General features: G+C 36.9%; 1 protein-coding gene across 6 annotated transcripts in view; it reads right to left on the bottom strand.

Moving 5' to 3' along the window:
* The window catches only part of ADD3 (adducin 3), a 102,740-nt gene that overhangs the window by 27,929 nt on the left and 51,746 nt on the right, over positions 1-23,065 (bottom strand). For 4 of the 6 annotated variants that reach the window (XM_084903383.1, XM_084903386.1, XM_084903385.1 and 1 more), the window contains exon 2: positions 1,116-1,336. In XM_084903383.1, the coding sequence (XP_084759509.1) occupies positions 1,116-1,310 (195 nt within the window). In that variant the 5' untranslated portion in view covers positions 1,311-1,336. Of the gene's footprint in view, positions 1-1,115; positions 1,337-20,407; positions 20,516-23,065 lie in introns of those variants that run through there. The other 2 variants (XM_084903384.1, XM_084903387.1) reach the window with 2 other exon arrangements.

Below are 23,065 nucleotides of genomic sequence, written 5' to 3'. Positions count from 1 at the left end.
AATGTGTCTCTCTCACATCCATGTTTCTCTCTTTATGTCTCTCCCCCTCCCTTCCACTCTCTCTAAAAAAATTCAATGGAAAAATATCCTCAGGTGAGAATTAACACACACACAAACTAATAAAAATAAATTTAAGCTATGTTTAAATTTCTCAAAGCTTGCATTGCTTTTATAACTTGTATTTGCTTTTTATCTAGGCCACTGGTATAGAAGAATTCCTGAGAGTGGAATTCCCCTTTGGCTTTGGACTTAACCTCTATGATTAAATTCACAAGGGCACAACAAAAATGATTTACCAGGGCCACCCCAGGCGGTTCTGTCTCGGTGCTTATTTTAGTACCTAAGTTGGAAACCTAATATAATCCTAACCTGGGCATCATGTGTCTATGTGTGCTGAACTCTGTCTGCCTTAAGGGGACCATGACCTTCATTTCACATAAGGTATGAATTAATTTTGCATCTTAAATTAAGCTGTTCTCTCATTATCTATTACTTATACATGACCTTTGAAATTCCACTAAGGGTAAGAAAACTTGAATATAATTTGTAAGGTCTGGATACTACTGTGCAGACAGGATTTTCTTCTTGAGTTTAGATTGTAGTCCACTTTTAATCTAATTAGTCTGGTGTGTATGCATGCATGTGTGTCTGCATTAGGTATATGTAACACGAGGCTGCCCAATCTCAGATCTCAAAAACCTTAAGTCTTCCTATGCTGCTCTGATTGTCGAGGTACCCAAAGGAAGAAGAAAATATGTGCATGAGATGTACCTCATTCCTTTCTTGGTTTCTAACACTTCAGTAATGCCTTTCATTCCTTCAGATATATTCAGTCTGAATTGGATGACCTTGAGCTCAGATGCATCTTTCAATGAAGCATTACATTCAAAAATCACCCAAAGAAAATTAACACCACCAAGACAATACTGTTTTGTTATTAAAGCCTTGCAAATTAAATATCTAAATTAGGTGTGTATTTTGCATCTGCAAGATGGGGGCACCTAATCACTCTACCTCCATCCTTCTTCTAAACTGAGAGTTAAGATACCTCCGATTTCACTATATCAAGGTTTCCAAAGAAGAAGAAAAAGTATAGCCTTATTATTTCAACTCACAGGACTTTGCAAGATCTGAGTAACTCGTTTTCTCTGTTCCATCATATTGAAGTCTTGTCGTAGATCAGGAGACATATTCCTCTCTCTGATGTATTCTGGGTCATTTTCATTGATGCGGTCAAAATACCTCTCTTTGTGAGGCATGCTGGGAGGGGGAGGAGTAGTGATCACGCCTTGGCTGGCATCTGAACTCATGCTTCAAGCCTGCTGATTCCCCTTATCTGTATTAATAAACACAAAGAAGGACATTAATGATAAGGTAAATTCATTATAAAATTAAAATTTTACATGGGTCAAGCAGAACCTCCCCCTCTCCCCCTCCCTCAATCCCTACAGTAAGTAGTAGCTTTCTTTAAAAAGTAACTTCTTAACAAAATATCAGATCAATTTTTTAATTAAGGTAAAAAATGTCTTAAATTGTAACGCTAAATTGGAAATTGATATTTTTAGTGCTAATGGAAGCTTGTGGTTCAATTATAATGTCACCAACTGCTGTTTAATTTTAAAGGAAGTTATGATAAAAATACACATGCCACATCTAAAATGGCAAATTTTCACAATTAGTGAGTACTGTCCGTAGAGCTCTTTTCTCTCAGTTATGGGGTTTTGTTAGACCAAACTTTGGCCAGATTTAAAATCCACTACATTTTGTAGTGAATATAATTTACTGACATGAGAGAAACATGCTTTAAGATTTTTAACTGATCCGAAACCAGTTTGGCTCAATGGATAGAGCATCGGCCTACAGACTGAAAGGTCCTGGGTTCGATTCTGGTCAAGGGCATGTACCTTGGTTGCGGGCACATCCCCAGTAGGGAGTGTGCAAGAGGCAGCTGATCGATGATTCTCTCTCATCGATGTTTCTAACTTTCTATCCCTCTTTCTTCCTCTCTGTAAAAAATCAATAAAATATATTTGGGAAAAAAAAGATTTTTAAATGATTCAACAAGTTCCCAGGGAAAATGTAGGAATCACTAAGATTGCTAGACTACATAAGGCCAGCAAGATAGTACTTCAAAAATCCAAGTAAAGAAATAATAAAAAGCTATTCAAAAACCACATGAACAGCTGATTCACTTAATTATCATGATTATCGCTGATACTAAGGATTAGTTTTCAAGCTTTGAAAACATTTAGGACCCACAAGATTATCTGAACATAAAGAAAATTCAGAAAATATGGGAGAAGCTTGCAGCATTATTTTCAGTAGCCAAGATAACAAATTAAGGGTTGATGAATGAGCAGACTTTTAAAAATGAAATATATATACAACAGAATACTATTCAGCCGTAAAGAGAAGGAAATCCTGCCACTTTCAAAAACATGGGTTGACCTTGAGGGCATTATGCTAAGTGATGTAAGTTAGATAGAAAAAACGTGTACATGAAATGTTCATAGCTGCACTATTCACAATAGCCAAAAGGTGGAACCAACTCAAATTCCATCAACTGATGAATGGATAAACAACAAATGTAGTATTATCCACATAATGGAATATTATTCAGGGGAAGGCGGGATGAGGAGAGACTGCTTAACGGGTACTAGGATTTCTGTTTGGGGTGATGCAAAAGTTCTGATTCTAGAGAATGTGATGGCTGCACAACATTGTGAATATACTTAATGCCACTAAACTGCACACTTTAAAATAATTAAAATAGTAAATTTTATATTCTGTGTATTTTACCACAATAAAAAAAAAAAGAACTCAAAATGAATCACAAACTAAAGTATAAAACTATAAAATTTTTAGAAGAGAAAATTTACAGATCTAGAGCCAGGCAGAGTTATTAGACTTCACACAAAACCATGACCTATAAAGGAAAATGATATATTGGACTTCACCAAAATTTAAAATATTTGTCTGCAAAAATCTGTTAAGATTAAAAAAACAAGCTACAGACCATGAGAAAAAAATTTGTGAACCATAGATCCTACAAAGGACTAGTATGTATGATATATAAGAAACTCTCAAAACTTAACAGTTAAAAACATAAAACAATTCAATTAGAATATGGGAGTCTTACATCTTTACTAGTATACTGCCTTACAAGAAGAATGCTTCAAGTGAAGTAAATGGTAGATTTTATTTCCTCTTAACCCTGAATGACAAAACCTAAGATAAATATTTCTGTTTCCAGGTGATATGTCAAACAACTCAGTTCCCAGGCTCCTTCTCTTCAAAATGAATTAATCCTATTTTTAGTACCACACTACTACTACTATACACAATCAGGCTTCCTAGACTTCAGAGCAATATAAATCAGTGCAAACCAGTATGAACTCTATTACAAAGAAAATAAGTCTTTAACAGTGTTCTTTGAATTGAAAATGCTGTGGAAAATAGATTTTTAAAAAGTGATGTTATAAAACTTGTCAGCACTATGGGTTTTCCTCTGGCCATGCAGATTAGATACAAGATATCAAGCATAAACAAAATTCTAGTTTTAAAAATCTTATCCAAATATTTATGCAGTCACTATTCAGCATGTATGTTTAAAGAACATTATGTTCAAGACACAAATAGATGAAACACTCTAGAACGGTAAGCTTTTTAAAAATGGCAATCAGCAATAGAAATATACTTTATGTTATAATCACGTAAAATACATGAGATATATAACAAATAAATTCATGACATACTTTCCCTTACTTGTAGTATATTCTAATACTTTCAGTTTTTTAAAAATGTGGGTCACACTGATTCATAATCTGCTAATGAGTTGTGACCCACAGTTTGAAAAACACTATCCTAGAAATTCGAGTGATGGTCAGATGGGAAACAGAAAAAGAGGAAAGGGAGGAAAGGAGGGTGAGAGAGAGAGAGGAGAGAGGAGTAAGGAAAGAGAGAGTTGATGAACAAGGGGAAAGTGAATATGTGCTAAAGAGTTAGAAGAAAACAAGAAATGATTCATTGATTTATATATATTAAATGTTTATGACAGTTTATAGAAATAAGGTCTTAGTGATTTGTGGGATAATTAAATTCTCTTCCATTGGTCATGCAGGAAGTACCATCTGTATAACTCAATGTCAGATTTTTCCCCCCGACTCTAATCTACTTCTAGTTCAATTGTCCAGATCTCTTTGCTCATGTTTGTAGTCTTCATAATGGTAGAATGCTCCATAAGTGGCAGCTGAATTGAATTATTTTACTATATTACAGCTCCTTCTATATAAATCTGGTTTGTATTATTTCTAGGCTGGGAATGATAAACACAATCTTATGAAAAGTTATTACTTATGAAACGTCTTTCCAAACTTAAAATTCTTGGCAGTTTTAACAGCTTTCTCTAGAATATAAGCAACAAGATGGCTCTACTTTCAAGTACCAGGCCTAATGTTCTATATTTAAAACAATAATCAGATATGACAAGATGTCAAAAGGACATTTGATAACAACAACAGCTTTTCATAGAGTTAGAATTTTTCTTAATGAAAGTTACTATAACTTTTTGAAGGTGTTTGAAGTTCTAGAAAACAAATTGGACTCGGCACCAACTATGACAAGTCACATCCTCATATTGGTCAATGAAATTTAATTCATTTTAAATTCAAAAAAACATGAAATAGTTCCAACTGCTAGCCAAATTTTTATATACAGCTGACATAGATTTGTAAAAGTAGATAAAAGCCAAGGAAAATGTAAAACAAACAAATTGGCATTAAGTATAACTGATCAATACAAATGACACTTTCTAAGTGCCCAATGGAAGAAGACTTAATTATCCCACAAAGCACTTATTGCTATAATGCTATTGATTCTATGACAGCTGTCTAGGAATATTTCAGACTAGATTTAAGAATCACATTGTACAGATGAGATGAAACTATATTCAGAGATGTTGAGAGCTTTTTCTAAAGCTATACTGCTCAAGCACCAATGATTACTATGTCTTAATTAGAGGTTATCAAAATGACATTAATTGTGCCCTGGGTAATAATAAACAATATTCAAGTTTACATTTTTACCACTCAAGTTAATTTGGCATCATTTTGAAAGAGTTGATGGCCTTTAACTATTTATAATGAAGCAAATCAACCCTCAGAAGATCATGTTGGCAGCATCCCCACATCGTAATAAAAAGTTGAGGTTTCGTAATTTGCCTCAGATAACCAGATGCTCTTCAAATGAGGAATTATTCATGGTTACAGATATTAATAAGTGTGGAAGAGTTGACAAAAAAAGATGGAATAGCTCCAAGGACTGTCATTTCCCAAAGTATACATAGCTATTACAACTTTGATTACGGCCTTTCTTTATTGTGGTGCCTGGAAATATAGGATCACAATATTCAGCACCCAAATAGATATAGTAAATGTTCTCAAGGTAGTAAAATTAAAAAACCTTGTAGGGCTATAAAACTGGCATAAATGCAGAAACTTAACTCTGTCTGGCCTCCTGCCAAAATATTAAGATGGATTTAAATCATTTTTAAATTTCTGAATCCTTTTTGTTGTTGTTTTGAAATGACTTCTGTTAAGTATATCTTTATTTTTTTTTAATATATTTTATTGATTTTTTTTAGAGAGGAAGAGAGAGGGATAGAGAGTTAAAAACATCGATGAGAGAGAGTCATCTATCAGCTGCCTCTTGCACATCCCCTACTGAGGACATGCCCAAAACCAAGGTACATGCCCTTGACAGGAATCGAACCTGGGACCTTTCAGTCTGCAGGCAGATGCTCTATCCACTGAGCCAAACCGGTTTCGGCTGTTAAGTATATCTTTAAAATTAAAATATAAATTCTAATCTTCAACTTAAAAGTCTAGGGAACAATTGATCTACAGATGATTAGTAAAAGATACTATTGGGTCGGCAACTAAGTAATTGCGGATTTTTAAAAGAAAATCAAAGACAATTTTTTCATGGAACTAAATAACTTTATTCTGTAATGTATTGCCCATTTTGATCAATGACCTTTTGTCATCTTTCAGGCAGCATCATAATCCCACGTTCAAAAAACTTCTGGTTTTTATTAGCAAAAAACTGAATCAGGTACGATTTGACATCATCATCATTATTGAAATTTTTACCATTTAAGGAGTTTTGTAAAGATCGAAACAAAAAGTAATCAGATGGTGCAAGGTCAGGACTATATGGTGGATGTGGCAAAACATCCCAACCAAGCTCCATTAATTTTTGCCGAGTGACCAAAGACGTGTGTGGCCTTGCATTGTCATGATGGAATACAACACCTTTTCGATTTGTCAATTCGGGCCGCTTTTCTTCAACTGCATTGTTTAATTTCGTTAGTTGTTCAATGTAGACATCAGAATTGATCGTTCGGTTGGGTGGTAAGAGTTCAAAGTAGACAATTCCTTTGTAATCCCACCAAACTGATAACAAAATCTTCTTTTGATGAATATCAGCTTTTGATGTTGTTTGAGTTGGTTCACCTGGCCTGCTCCACGATCTTTTCCACTTGATATTGTTGTAAACAACCCATTTTTCATCGCCAGTTATCAGTCGTTTTAAAAATGGATCATTTTCATTACGTTTCTTTAGCAAATCGCAGCTGCTAATGCGTTGCGTTAACTGTGATTCTTTCAGTTCGTGAGGAACCCATGTATCGAGTTTTTGAACATAGCTAAGTAGTTTTAAGTGATTTTCAATGCATGTATGTGATACATGAAGCTTCTCTGCAATCTCACGTGTTGTACTGTGACAGTCTGAATTGATTATTGCTTTGATTAGGGCGTCATCAACTTCAACTGGACGACCAGAGCGTCTTTCATCTTTGAGTGAAAAATCACCAGAACGAAATTTGGCAAACCAATTTTGACACTGCCGTTCTTTTAAGGCTTCGTCACCATAAACAGCACATAACTTTTTATGAGCTTGCGATGCGTTTTCCCTTTGCGGAAATAAAAAAGCAAAATATGACGAAAATGTTCCTTTTGATTTTCCATTTTTCAACGAACGCCAAACGAAAACTACAAAACAGATCAAAAAACTTTTTTTACTGATTAACAGCTGAATAGCCAACTATCAAATAACAAAATGTGTTTTACATTTGTACTACGTCTGCAAACTAAAAATTCAACTGAAGCCATATATGTGTGAAACCCGCAATTACTTAGCTGCCGACCCAATATTAATCTGAGTCTTAGTTAAAAATTCAATTTAAAGAAAAAAATACAACAAAATAAGCTAGTAGCAGTAGCAACAACCCATTACATTACTAAGTGTCCTATACTTAATGGGAGTTGACAGCTAGATCAGCATTCATTAAAAAAAAAAAAACACACACACACACACACAGAGAAAATAAAAAATTGGAGGACACACTATGAGAGTATTTTGGTTTTTTGACTTTTATTTACAAGATAAATAAAAAAAAACACTGTTAACTGATAAACTATTTTAACAAACATGAAAAATACATCCTATACTTATACAATTGGAACATATAGTAGTTACATGCAATCATAACATACATAGTTCAAAATGTAAGTGCAGAGCAAAAATTTCAAGTAGGTGCTTGCTAGGACAACATTCAACAGGCTGTTTCAAAGACCAGAGGCATTCACTGCTGTATTAAGCAGAGGATGAATCTAACTCCTACTAAAGTGCCAATAATTGATGAAGACTATTTCATTGATCAACATTACTTGTGAGCTGGATTTCTGCATTTGAAGAGTAGGGGTTGGGGAGGAGAGAGGCAGTTACTTGTTTAGACATTGGTAAGAGTGGAAGTACCATCCACTGGTAACTTGAAAAAAAAATCCTTCATTATAAATTTACCAGATAATGGCCAGAGTTACAGAGGGCAGAGTTACAAATCTGAAAACACGTATAAAGAGTTACAGTTCAGAAGAAATGTATTTTCTAAAGTCCAAGCTCAATCATTACCCAGTCTTAGCTCAAATTGTTCCCAACATGAATCATTTGGAAAAGCAAACAAGAAACGGATTTTCCAATAAACTAACATATAGTCTTATAAAATGATGAGTAAAACAATCAACCATAGAGAGGTAATCCTTCACATATTTTGAGAATACAAAAACATATGCCTTGGTTCCTTTACCATCCTTTCTTCAAAATATGACGAATGCCTTGTATATATTCCCTCAGTTATCATTTGTCCACAACCTGGAGCTTTTGGAAATGATTGGGGGGAAAACAAAAGAAGGGCCCGTAAGAGAAAGTTAACAAAGACAAGTGGATTGATTACTCCAATGTGTCTCTCAGACACTTTGTTTCTGTTAAGTCCCCTGGTATCAGTGAAATTTTAAAAACTGAGATCCAGGAAACTGTCCAGAATTTGACAGCTCATGATAAATGAGAGGTTTCAAAAAATGGAATCACTGGAGATTATGATTTTTAAAGAAAGATTCATTGCGCTTAATTTCTGGAGATACCTTAAGTCTTTGGTTCTTTACTATTTGGTATGTACCGTATTTTTCGGACCATAAGACGCACCAGACCATAAGACGCACCAGTTTTTAGAGAAGGGAAATGAAGAAAAAAAGATTCTGAAACAAATAGTGTCCTAAAATATTTTATGTGCATTAAAACCCAACATCACAGTCATAAACACATGTAATCAACCCTGTAAAGTAAACAGCAGCATTTAGAACCATTTTAGAGCCGGGCAAGCACACAGAGACCACACAGAGCTGGGCAAGTAAAAAAACTTTTTTTTTACAGTATATGTGTAGGCTATATTTGGACCATAAGACGCAGGGACTTTTCCCCCCCACTTCTGGGGGGGAAAAAGTGAGTCTTATGGTCCGAAAAATACAGTAAGTAAGTCCTGGGCACAAAGCTTTTTTTTTTTTTAAAAGAAACATCAACCCTCACATTCCTTCAGTACTAAAGTCTACTTAATTATTTATCCAGTACTGAGCTTAAAAATTTAGTCTTTGCTCTTGACATTTTCTTGAGAGTAATGTTTGAGGTCAAATTCACTCTTACCTATTACTGCATATCTACTCTAGAAACCTGGGAAACTTTCCCAAGTGAATATCAGAATACAAGTAATATAGAAAACTTAACTCCCTGAAATTCCAATCTTACATCTACCTATTTCACCAAGGCATTCACTGCTGTATTGCTGACAAGTACCAGAGGCTAAGAAAGAGGCATAAAAGAATTTGCTTCTGAGCCTCCAGAAGAAACCAAGAAATTCTGGTTCCTAAGTCTGAAGAAATGCAAGCAATTCCCCAAAGCTCATTATTAAAAACTAGAGGCCTGGTGCATGAAAATTCATGCACTGGAAGGGGGGTCCCTCAGTCTGGCCTGCCTCCTCTCATAGTCCAGGAGCCCTCAGGGGTGGGAGGTGACCTAGTGATTAGGGGAAGGTGATGCCCCATCACACCTCTGCTGCTGCCACTGCCAGCAATGCAAACCTCGGCTGGCCCTGGTTACCTGAGCCTCGGGTGACCCTGGGTGGCTGGGCAGCCAACATCCGAGGCTTGCCTGCACCTCGGGTTGGCCCTGCGTGGCTGGGGGACTGAGAGGATTGGGCGACTCCGGAGGTAGGTGTGTGGAGCAGCCAGATGCCTGCTGCCCCAGTGGGGCTGAGAGGACTGGACACTGCCATCTTGTGGCTGTGGGCGCTGCCATCTTTGAGGGTGTGGCAGTCAATTAGCATATTCCCTCTTTATTAGAGAGGATGAGTTGAGTTTTGCAAAATCAAACATTCACCCAAAAGGCTAACCTAGAAAACTCTTTTGTGACAATACTTCTAACAGGTCTATCTTTAATGTGGTCATTGTGACCAGTGAGTGAGGTTGGAAGGGCACAAAAAATATGAGGCAAAGTTCCTTATTTTAAAAACTACTCAAATATATACCAATAAAATGTTAAAGAACATAGGGTATGAGTAAGTCCCAAGAGTTCATCTTGATCTCCTATTTCAGGTATTCCAGCTAAAGATTTTTGGCTTTTATAGCTATAATTTATAAAATACAGCTGTAAAAGTCAATCCAAAAGCTGTAGGTAACTCAATACATCATTACTACAAAGAAGTCTGAGTTAAAGGAGTTCGTACTTCAGATTTTGGCTAGTATGGAGAATTTCAAATCACCGTAACCTCATCTGTGTGTCTCTCCCCTGAGCCTCTCCCCTCCCCTACCTTTCCCTATGGAAAGTATAATATTGAGCCATTTAAACACAGATAATAGTACATGGAAATAACTTTTAGAAATATTTGGTTATAACTTGTCATTTTAGAAATCTGATAATGGTTTTAAGCGGAGGTCCATGAAAAGAGATATTTATCAACCTCAGAAATCTGTTTTTGTAAAAACAAACTATTTTTGTGAAACTAGCTTTTTCAAATGAACCATCTGTAGATTTGAAGTTCAACATTACATACTGTACTGAGTTTAGTAGTATCCCCCCAAATTTATGTCATTACCTTAGAAATGTGATCTTTTTGAAAATAGTCATAATTTGTAATCAAATTAAGATGAGGTTATACTGAATTAGGACACAATGACTAGGGTCTTTATAAGAAAAAAGTGAGAAAAATGTGGACACAGGGACATAGAGGAGACACACAGGGGAAAGCCATGTGATGATGGATGCAGAGATTGAACTGATGTATCTGTAAGCCTAGGAACACCAAGGACTGCTGGCAAGTCCTAGAGGCTAGGAAAGAAGTATAAAACAATTTGCTTCAGAGCCTCCGCAAGAAACCAACTCTGCTGAATTTTGACTTCATGCCTTAAGAACTGTAAGACAGTAAGTTTCTGTTGTTTTCAGCCACTCACTTTGTGGTACTTTGCTATGACAGTCCTAGAAAACTAATACACACACTGTTCCAATGGAATTTCCATTCCAATAATATCTATTTTAGGAGGCATTTTATCAGCATAACAATGTGGATGGATAGCACCTATGCAGAATCAAAGTCAGTTCTTTAGAAATAAATACTGCCTTCCCTAACACCGCCTAATTAGAAACAAAAGAGAAATAGCACCTTTAGAATTTAAAGGAGTTAGAGAATAATAGGATATAAGATATGATTACATCCAGTCCTATATTCTCTTTTCTCCAAATGAAGAAACAGGTTCCAAAAGAAAATGTGACTTACTTAAGTCCCTCAATTTCTCTTACTCGGGTCATTTTGCATGAGTATCATGTGATATATAGATCATATGATCTGTCATTGTAAAAAAAGATTTAAAATATACACTTCATTTAAAAATTCCTTCAACTAGCTGGGACTGGTTTGGCTCAATGGATAGAGCATCGGCTTGGGGACTGAAGGGCCCCGGGTTCAATTCCAGTCAAGGGCATGTATCTTGGTTGTGGGCATATCCCCAGTAGGGGGTGTGCAAGAGGCAGCTGACCGATGACTCTCTCTCATTGATGTTTCTAACTCTCTATCTCTTTCCCTTCCTCGATGTACAAAAATCAATAAAATATATATATTTTTAAAAAATTTCTTCAACTAAAAGTTTTGGCAGTAAATTAATTTAAGAAGCTCAGCACATTACATAAAATGTTAACTTTTATGAGAAGAAAAGCACTTAAAGACTCAAGCTCCAATTTCTTGATTTTAAGGGGTTTGTAGGTATGCACTCAAGGTTAACAGATTTTTTTATTTTTTAATTTAAATTCTTTATTGTTTAAAGTATTACATATGTCTTCCCACCCCCATTCCCCATTGGTCTCTCCCTGGCTGTTCCCACCTCCCAGCACATGCCCCCCCCCCCCACCCGCCCAATGTATGTGTCCATGTTATGCTTATATGTATGCATACAAGTCCTTTGGTTGATCTCTTACCCCTCTCCTCCCCCCACCCCCCCTCTTTCCCTCTGAGGTTGGACAATCTGTTCGATGCTTCTATGTCTCTGACTCTATTTTTGTCAGTTTATGTTCATTATATTTTTTAAAAAAATGTGTTTCCATAAGAATTTAGGGTCATTTGTACCGTCCTATATAATAAAAGCCTACGTGGCATCAGGCCCTTGTGTGATATCATCACAAGATGGCCAGCAGAGGAGGGCAATTAGGGGTGACCAGGCCAGCAGGGGAGGGCAGTTGGGAGCGATCAGGATGGCAGGGGAGAGCAGTTGAGGTTGATAGGGCCAGCATGGGAGCAGTTAGGGGGGATCAGGCTGGCAGGCAGAAACGGTTACGGGAAATCAGGCAGGCAGGGAGGCAAGCAGGCGGGCAGTTAGGAGTCAGCAGTCCTGGATTGTGAGAGGGATATCCAACTGCTGGTTTAGGCCTGATCCTACAGGGATCCCCTGAGGGGTCCCAGTTTGGAGATGGGGGTTGAGGGACACCCCTCCATGCATGAATTTCATGCACCAGGCCTCTAATTTTTAAATAATGGGAAGGCTTCTCTTTCAAACTTTCGTGGTAATTTACCAGAGTAAACTATATGACTCAGCTTTTTGTGCCCACTCACACATGCTGGAAGGGACCACTTAAAGTCTTTGCTATATTTTAAACTCAGGCTTGCAGAAGGACTATTGTTTTTCTGAGGCCCACGAAGACTAGACTTACAGCTTAGTTCTTTAGTGCTCATTTAGCTGGACTTAAAGCCCACATCAAGTACTTTATTGTCAAATAAAAGCAATCTTCATGGAGCTTAGCCACTTAAGTAGCTCTCTAGAGTTTGGTAAATATTTTGTGTCTACCCTTGATCTCTATTGTTAGGGAAGGGTTTCACAGAGTTGTAAAGTGGTGGAAAGTTTATTTCAAACATATAAAATGTAGTATGGATACTTAAACCCTTGAGGTTCATGGTTACAACTGAGAAGCACAAAGCTACACACTGTAATTTACCACAATGTCATTTTCTTAGTCCTTCCCTCAAGGGAAAAGAAAAAGTATTCTAGAATCTCATCCTAAAAGAAAATACTTAGGAATCAAGCCTGGGAGGCTCTAAAAATAGGATGAAGAAGGCTTCAAGTCTATCTCCTATAGACTTTGGAAAATGATGTCTCTTCCAAACAAAAGCTATTTCCCTAAGGCTTTGTTCACCTTGTTTCTCACACACTTAAACTATTTCCCCTCTCATCTTCATCCATCCAAATGTTAATCCACACTGGAGGTCTTAATTTAAAAGCCAAATTCTTCCTTATAGTTTCCCCAATCTCTCCCACCAGAATTAGCCTTTGTTTCCCATTGGTATTCCCAAAGTACTTTGTCATAGTGTATGATGCTTTTAAATTATTTGAGTATATCTGTCTGCCCCAGCAACATCTTTTTCCTTTCTTCACTATCATTTAGAATTGAAGGTCAGATAAAGAGCTTCACAGATAAGAACAAGCTAAAGGAGTTCGTCACTGCCAAACCAGTATTATATGAAATGCTGAAGGGTATTCTCTAAGAAGAGGAAGAAGAAAAAGGTAAAGATAAAAATGATGAACAACAAAGTGAGAACAAATACATATCCATCAACAAGTGAATCTAAAAATCAAATGAATAAAAAATATGAACAGAATAAGCTGGTGAATATAATAGAATCAGGGGCATAGAAAGGGAGTGGACTGACAATTCTAGGGTGAAGGGGGTTGGGAAAGAGACTGGACAAAAATTGAACACCTATGGATGAGGACAATGGGGGGGTAAGGGCATGAAGTAGGGTGGGAACCAGGTGGAGGAGAGCTATGGGGAGAAAAAAGAGGAACTGTAATAATTGAAACAATAAAGACTTATTTGTAAAAATAAATTAAATGAGCAATTTTTTAAAAAAATGTATAGTTACTGCTATGTTTTGAGACCAGATACAAATAATGCTACACAAATGTCATCTTAACCCCTCAAAAAACTACTTATTCAACCAATCAGCAGACATTAAATGTTAAGGGTATAAAGAAATATAAATCACAGGTCTAGGTCCTATCCTTAAGGACTTTCCAGTTTAATAAAAGAGAGAACTAAAACATGACCACATGGAAAGATAACTGGTAGTAAAAGCATTTTACGATAACTGCCAAAAAAGACTGCCCGGCTGTGCGGCTCTTTGGCTGAGCATCAGCCTATGCACCTGGAGATCACGGTTCGATTCCTGGTCGGGGCATGTGCCCTGGGTTGTGGGCTTGATCCCCAGCACTGTCAATTGAGGATTCTCTTTCATCATTGATGTTTCTCTCTCTCTCTCTCTCTCTCTCTCTCTCTCTCTCTCTCTCTCTCTCTCTCTCTCTCTCTCTCTCTCTCCCCGTCTCTCTCTCTCTCCCCATCTCTCCCTTTCCCCCCTCTCTTCCCCCTTTACCCTCCCTCTCTGAAATAAAAATATATTTAAAAAAGGATAATGTGAGATTTCCAAGAGCTGTTGAGAAATGCTAATAAACAGAATTTTGGATTAAGATAGTAAAGAAGATTTCAAAGAACAGATAAGGTCTGAAGTTCTTCATATACAAAGTGAGGTGGTTTGACCAACGACCTCTAGGTTTAGCTACCAGCTCTGAAATTTTATTGTACTCCTTGTAACATAATTATAGTAACTTTATATTAACTGACTACACCTTAAATGGAATTTTCTTCTTCCTAATCAATATGAAAAGTAACGGCTTTTAAAAAACTGTCAGTTCCCAAATAAGCAGTATTATAAAATTATTTTTAATATAAATATCCAAAACTGAATACTTTATATCTAATATAAGGGTTTGAAATTTCATAAGAAAACTTGAGTTGGAGACTTTTTTTCTTTATGCCATTTCTTGCTGTCGCTTCCAAAACTCAAAATGGACTTTTAAATGGACATTTCCCATACTTTAATGATATATTTGAAATTATTCAATTTATTATTGTCTCCCTGTGCACAGGAAGAGCGTAAACCCACAAAAGTTCATTACCATTATTAAAACAACCTTTCTTCTTTGTTCTTTTTAACTGTCATGGCTTTTATGTGTAGCAGTCACTGATGGTCAAGGGTACAAATATATTCTGAAGCCCAGCCAAAGGTTTTTTTGTATGTGTGTGTTTTTTTAATGTGCAACACTCAAAACAAAGCAAATATTGGCTTAGTTATGACACTTGTTGTTCTAATACATTAATAGCCTATTGTTCACTGTGGTTGTCTCAACAAGATAATACATTGAAAAACAGCGTTTCCTGATAGGAAGTGAATTCCCACTGTGTGTGACAGGACCCTAGCCAAAAGCTGGGTGGGCTCCAAAGGAGAAACGTCAGTCCCTTCTGGGATTGCATAACAGACCAGAGTAATGATTAAAGGTTTTCTTCTCTCTCTCTCTCTCTCTCTCTTGTTTAAAATGGTTTTCTGCTTCAGCTCAAACTATAAGCTATTTGACTAGTTTTGCTAAGGACTGTTTTTCTAAAATGATTTAAGATGTTTTAGAGTTTGTTCAACATCCTGTAGACAGACAGCAGTATCCTGTATATTTCTGACTGTAGTGAATTTCCTTAGACATAACTACCACAATGGATGGGGTAACTTGACAAAGAAGGTATTAGGATGTGTCATCAAGACATAGTGTGATCACTTTCAAGATTAATTTCATACAAGCAATTGTTTAAGTCATTAGACTATCTGAGGCATGATGACTGCAACAGGTTTTTATAACTCAGATACAGTTTAGTAGGCTAAAATTGAGGCTCTATGAGTCCAAGCATCACAACTTTATTCCCTTTAGAATCTGATTAGTGAGAAAATGATTCACTAATGTAAGACACACATACAGAAGAATGTGCCTGCATGGTAACTGACAGTGAGTGCCTTGTAAGACATACAAAAGAAACCCTTTTAAATATTGCAAATATGCTTCATTTTCATTGACTGAAATTTGAAGAACTTGCTCCATTCCTTCCACTTACCAGTGGACATTAGAAAACTCCAACAATGAAAAAAATAGGGACAGTTGTCACTTAGTAGACTTCAGTGAGATTGTCTCTGCCATCTAGTCAGTCCCATCATTTAATGCAGTGTTTGTGTTCTACAAGGTCCTCAATACATTTTGATACCTGAACCATATGTCAAACAATTGATATAAAAATTACCATGAAACACCAGTAGTATAATTATCTAACATTACTTGGATAATAAATAATATCTCTGGCTTTAGAGAGGTATACATATTCAAAGTATGTTAAGCCTTCTGCCAAGAAGCTAGGGTAACCAGCACACAAATACACACTACAGAGCAAGAAAATGTTTATCTTCCTGTTGTAATTACACAATGGAACTCTGAAGTTCTTATACCATTTTGCTTTCAGGACAGGTGTCATTTGACAGAATTACAAGAGTGAAATTGTGAAACAGACAGTGCTAAACAACCCACGTGTAAGACAGCAAAGATTCCTGCTTCAGTGACTTTATAACTTTGCTGTGTAACTTAATAACTTTGCTGGCAGGATGATGGTGTACAGTTGACCTCTAAGGCTGCTTCCTCAGCACCAAAACAGAAAATGTTAGCTATGTCAAGCAATATCAATTTTAGCATTCAAGGAAACAAAGAGATGGATTAGAGGGCTAGGATGTGAAAACAACTTAAACAAGGGGGCTGAAGCCAAGTTTCTAAGCCCTTAGGATTAGCTTTGAATGGTTAGATTCATTGAATATTACAAGGATCCATTTTAAAAACAAACATCACCTCACTCGGAATCTTCTCCTCAAGTATTCAAGTCTGATAAAAGGATTTGCTTTTACTTGTGGAATGGGTTTTGTGCTTTGGAAATCGACATTTTATAAAGGAGAGTTTATGTAAAATATAGAATATTCAACTTCCCTTTTTTACATCCTTAAACTTTCAAAGAGCTTAGGCCATATGGCAGGTCAAATACATTGCAGACCACACAATATAAACAAAAGATGTTTTCAATTAAATAATAGAAACTTCATATAATTTAGGTTATATAAACCAATATACCAACAAAAATACTAGGTAAATATTACAGCTGGAAGGGACATTAGAACTCGTCTATTCCAACGTCTCATTTTATAGATGGTAAAACTGAGGAAAAAGGGAGTTATAGGTGAGCTTATAGGTGGTCTACCTATAATCTCACACTCAAGTTACTGAACTCTGAACTCAACATCACCTCATTAATCTGCTGGAAAATGACCCCTGGAGCAGTGCTTACCTATGCGTGAATGGCTGGGACATTAGGGGCCTACCTTTGGTGTTCTAACCAGAGGAGAAATTGGTGAGGGGTTCCCCACTTCCACACAATACTATCATCCTTTCCTATAGCACCTAGGTTCTGGATTCTGTCCCAAAATGGAAGTAGAAGAGAAGACTAATGACATAAATATATCTGATTGGGGAGAAAGGGAAAAACCTGAAAATAATCCAGATATCTATCAAAAGGTGAATGAATAAATTACAGTATATCCAGCCATATACTGAAGTACTATACAGCCAATAAAGAGAATGAGGTAGCCGGGCTGGCTTGGGTAAAATTTGCATAGCACATTGGAGTAAAAAGAAGGGAGATTGGGAGCAGCTCTATTGGACTTGGTATAAGAAATTCACTCCATTCTTTATAATTACAGAATTATTATAAGAAAACTAGGAGTATTATTGAGGATATTAATCATTGACTTTCTTCAAAAGTTACAAATAAGATCTATTTAGAAAATCTTCTAATTTCAATATTTAACAACAAACTGGTTGGCAAGCTTTACTCCGGAGCAACTTTAAAAGTGTACGAGTAACTAACTGTATTCTCTGAGTTCAAATGGACAGTAGAAATTATTTAGCTCAGTGGATGAAAACCAACATTTTTAAAAAACAAAATAGAACAGAAAATAGCTGTGTTTTCTGTGTTGTAAGAAAAATTTATTCCAGAGATTAAGTGTGTATATGTAGTGTATGTATTGGGTCATGATACAAAACATCGAAAGGAAGTTTTAAAGCCATTTACCCAAGGTGACACAACTAATAACTATTGTATACTGAGTACAGGCAATGATTAATGAAATGCTACACACTTGTGATAAAACATTTATCTAGTATTAACTTGAAAATTATTTTCTTGTTGAGGAGATTATTTATATAGCTATTCTACTGCTCAGATATTAAAAAGCAAATTTACAAAATTTCTGATATACTAGTATATACATTATATAAGCAAATCTTTGGTTCATGTCATTTATAAGAATGATTCTGGGTTAGTATTTAAACATTTATCAATTCTAACATTCGTTTTAGTAGTTCTGGAATATGCATGTCTTTACAAAAGAATATTAGGATTCTAAGCTGGAAAAGATTTTAGAGAGCTAACCCAAATCCCTAGTATTACAGGTAAAGAAACTAGTATCCAAAGAAATAGCCTATTGATTCCCAGGCTAGTGCTTTTTTTCTGTGATACAATGATTTTACTTTATTCTCACATCCTAATCTATCTATACTAATTAAAAGGGTAATATGCTAATTAGACCGGGTTGACTGGCCATCTTCCTGATGTCCAACTTCCTTCTGGACAAAGCCATGGTGGTGGGGGCCGAGGCAAAGGTAGTTAGGGGTGATCAGGCTGGCAGGAGAGGGCAGCTGGAGGCAACCAAGCCTTCAGGAGAGGGCAGTTGGGGGCATTAGGCAGGCAAGCAGGTGAGTGGTTATGAGCCAGTGGTCCTGAATTGCGAGAGGGATGTCCCTGTGGGATCAGGCCTAAACCGGCAGTCAGACATCCCCCAAGGGGTCCCAGATTGGAGAGAGTGCAGGCCAGGCTGAGGGACAACCCCCCTCCCGTGCACGAATTTCATGCACCAGGTTCCTAGAGAGTGTGTGTGTGTGTGTGTGTGTGTGTGTGTGTGTGTGCGTGTATCATCCTAATATGCAAATAGACTGAACAGCAGAACAACCAAACAACCGGTTGCTGTGACGTGCACTGACCAACAGGGGGCACGCACGGAACACAGCAGGCGTCGGCATGTAGAACATGGTGGGTGTTGGCAGTGGCAGGATGGTGGTGAGTGGGGGCACCAAACCAAGGCGGGGCGCTGGTCACTGTCATCAGGGCGAGCCTCTAGTGGTTACTGAAAATTCTTTGCTCCTGTTCACCATGGTCCCGCCTGGCGCTCACACCTGCTGCCGGTGCTGGTCCGGATGGCTCAGTGCCATCAGTGGGTGCAAGCGGCGGCTGCTGGCCCCATCATCCCTGTGGGTTTCTCCACCTCCCCCTGCTCCTGAGGGTTGATGGGGGCAGCAGCTACTGCTTGCACCTACTGAGAGCGCCGGCCCCACTCCCATGTACTGTTGACACCAGCCCTGTCAGTGTGTGGGAGCAGCGGTGACAGCAGGGCTTCTGGAAGACAGGGGACTGGGGCTGCAGCGGGAGGGGCTGGGCAGCGGTGCAGAGGATGGGCTGAGACCCATCTCTGTGCCCACCGCAGCCTCGTGGCCCACGGTTCCTTTCAAGGTGAACAATTTTGTGCACTAGACCTCTAGTGATGTTATAAAGTTGCTAAACACAATTACTACCAAGTTACAAAGAGGAAACTGAAGCAAGGAAATGTTAAGAAGTCCAAGTTCAAAAAGGATGACACAACGTCACCCCTGCAAGCTTTATTGAAACCTACCAATTTCAACATTCAGCTCTGATTTTATCTGGGGCAAGTGGTTCGACTTGCTTGGACGGAATGGGTGTGTCTACTCCACAAGGGTACACAATGAACATGCACGAGAGGAAGAAAACAGTCAGTTTAGACATCACCAAGCACATCCTCTCTCAACCAGCCCACTTTGGACAGTGCATAATTAAACACTACACAGGCACTTAAAAACTAGCCAGAAACAGAACCCTAATGTGTGTGTAGAGGGGCACGTCAGACCCCATTTGCAAAGAAAAAACTGAACATGAACCTCATTAAATAACAATAATTTTCCTATAGTTTAACTTACTGTTCATGTCATAAACTCTAGAAAGAACACAGAAGCATAGATAAGGCATGGAACAGAACTTTTGGCTGTAGCCTTCCCCAACTCTTCTGACAAATACCCAACAGCAACAGGACAAAGCATCATTATAACAGAAATAAAGGCTCTTTAGATGCTGCCTTTTTAAAAATTCAATGAACCCTTCTTACACACAAAGTTCATGCTATGATGATTCGAAATACAGCACTACCAGATTATGCTATTAATGCATCCAATAAATTCAGTGTAAAACACTATTCCAGTATTTTCCTTAGTTTAAACAGTCATTCCCCAAAAACAATTAAACACAATTTAGTAAATCGCTTAAAGAAAAACAGAGCCAACAAGAGAATAGGAAAAAATTTAGTTCGGTGATAAAGCCACAGGCTCCTCCCCAAGAAGCATATTACATGTTACTAGCAGCTGGCTCAAAATTAACCATCTATCTTATCTATGCTTCCCTCTAAGCTGTGCATGATCAGTATTACAATAGACAATCCATTACTTACAAAAAAGATGGAAGCTGCTGTACATTTCTTAAGCTGGTTCTGTGTGGCAATTCTGATGCAATGCTGCCCTAAAAATGAACTTTGTTTTAAACAGCGAGATATCCACACTCGGTGCGGTTAGAGCAGGGTGGAGCCCACTCTGGGGGAAACAACACACCCAGGCAGACTTCAGTGAGAGCAGACTGCACGTTAATATTGCCATAACATTTTTCAGGGCCTCAGAGTCCAAATTAATTGGTTAATCCTCCTTAAAGAAACAGGGGGAAAATTCACGTTTGTAGATCAGTTTTCCTGCCATGAAATGAAATACAGATTAATTTCTTTCTTTCTTTCTTTCTTTTTTGAAGAAAGTAAAGATAAAATGCAAGTTATATCACAAAGCTTAACTAACAAAATAGAATGTTAGGTGGAAGTGAGCTACTACAAAGGAAGTCCAACCATGCCAACTTCTAAGTTTAGCAACAGCAGCTTCAACATATCTCAAGGTGTCAGTAACATTGCTCACTCTAGAACTTTACTTTGGCCCATTTGGCAAAAACAGGGGATTTGAACATGAACATAAGCATTACCTACCCTACTCTACCGATGCTCTAGCTCTCCTGGCAATCGGAAACAATAAAAGCATTTTCTTATCAACTAACTAGTAAGTACTGCCTTAAAAAATAAGGGTTTGATTTATGGGCTTCCTTTGGCAGAATACTGAAATGAGCACATAAATTATTTTGATGAAAATCACTAATGTGCATACTATACTTTGAAAAAGTTTGTAATTACCAACTTTTAAAAATAATTTCATGAATTTTTATTTAAAATTTTATTTATTTTCAAATAAGATATTCAGTAGTATGCATACATATACATCTAAAAATATTGAATGGTGTCTAAAATAATTTATCAGTTATTGAAACTATCACAAAAGATATGATTATTAAAAGTGATTTTACAATGGGAGAAAAAGGAGACTCATGTAATACTTTAAACAATAAAGAATTTAAATTAAAAAAATGATTTTACTCAATATTACTTTTTGAATATGCACATTCAGAAACACAACCAACTATTACTTTTATCTAAACTCCTATCACTCATGAATTAAAAAATGTTTCTCAGTGAAATACCCAAGCATGTATAAAATAAGTTATATAATAATTTACATAGGATTTAAAACAAACAATAGAAAAGGATGGGGGGGAGGGGCGTGGAGGAAAATGTTATTTTTAATGATACATTACCCTCACCAACAGCTACTCCCTCACACTGAAACAATAAATCAGTCTGGAGAATTGACCATTTCGATATTTTGAGAGATGTCTAAAAAACCATTTTTCAGGATCCTAGGGAGGGGGTGATGACTGATCTAGCCTTTTGTTGAATTATGAGGTCATTCTTGCCATAAGATAAATCAACCCATTCCAAAATAATCTTTCCATAGTTCAAGTGCCTGATTTAATTATTTTTCAACCATGATATGTAATTATAAATCATCTGTTTGCTTTCCCCCAAACTGAACAACTCCAAGGTAGCAGAGTTAGATATTATATCTGAAGAATCCCATCTTGATACTTTTTGGATTTGCACTGCTGGAAATGTCTGTTTTCAAGTCAAACTTCACTTTCGCAGCTGCAAAGGAAATGACAAGAGAAGAAAAACACAGCCAATATATATCAGCAATTAATTCCATCCACAACTGCCCAGCTGTTTGCGCATGGAAGAATCGGTCTGTTTCCTTTTGGGGCTTTCACCACTGAAAACTGATACTGCACATTCAGAGACACAGGCTGTTTGTAACATGTCAGGAATGTGCACAAGATCACACAGAGTTGAAGAGACAAAATGAAATCCAGATCTAGTTTTCTTGGGACTTGCCAGTAATATTTCATAGCTTAAAAAAGAGAAGAAGAAGAAAAAAAACACTCAATCACAGAAACAGCAAAATATATGAAAAAAATATTCTCCCTTCTGAATATCACCCTTCTAATAAAGAGGAAAATCTGCCAATGACATCAGATCAGGTATCAAGAATAGACACCGATTTATTGGCATAGACAATGTGTGACATTCTCAGGAATCCACATGCCCCAGTACGTTAAATCCAGCCAATACTTTTTAGACTACACAGTTGCTTGTCCAATGTGTAGTTAGTCCCTTTAAAAAGTCCTTATAAAAGTGAAAGTTGTTGAGAACCAATGTTTTCACCATAGTCATGCAGAAAAGCAAGTTTTATTTAACACTCACATACACCTGCCTGTTTCAGGGATTCATGTAAATTTATAGATCCAATCTTTTAGGGAAACTCTCAAACAATCAAATTTCTCCTTCCCACTGCCCATCAGTTTTACAGATTTTATAAAAATACTCCATTACTGAGTGCTAGAGGCTTAAATAATAGTATGGCTCATGTGCAACTCAAGAAGCATTCTACCCCCCTCTCTTTCTGCTCTAAAATTCCATTTTTTCCAAATATTTATTTCACTTAAATTTTATAAAAACATATAGTATTTTAATACTGTAACTTATTTTCAGAATGTAAAATAACTTGTGAATAATTATTGTTAAGAAAATTAGAGAAATTGATATTTTTAGAAAATAATTCAAAACATATTTTAGCTGTCTTACTAATTTTTTATAAACAACTAAATATCCCCATAGTTGAATTCA

Source organism: Pipistrellus hanaki (assembly GCF_964339955.1).
Source record: "Pipistrellus hanaki genome assembly, chromosome: 14".
Lineage (NCBI taxonomy): Eukaryota > Metazoa > Chordata > Mammalia > Chiroptera > Vespertilionidae > Pipistrellus > Pipistrellus hanaki.
The sequence above is the reverse complement of the archived record's forward strand: the minus strand, read 5'-3'. Positions and strand labels throughout refer to the sequence as shown.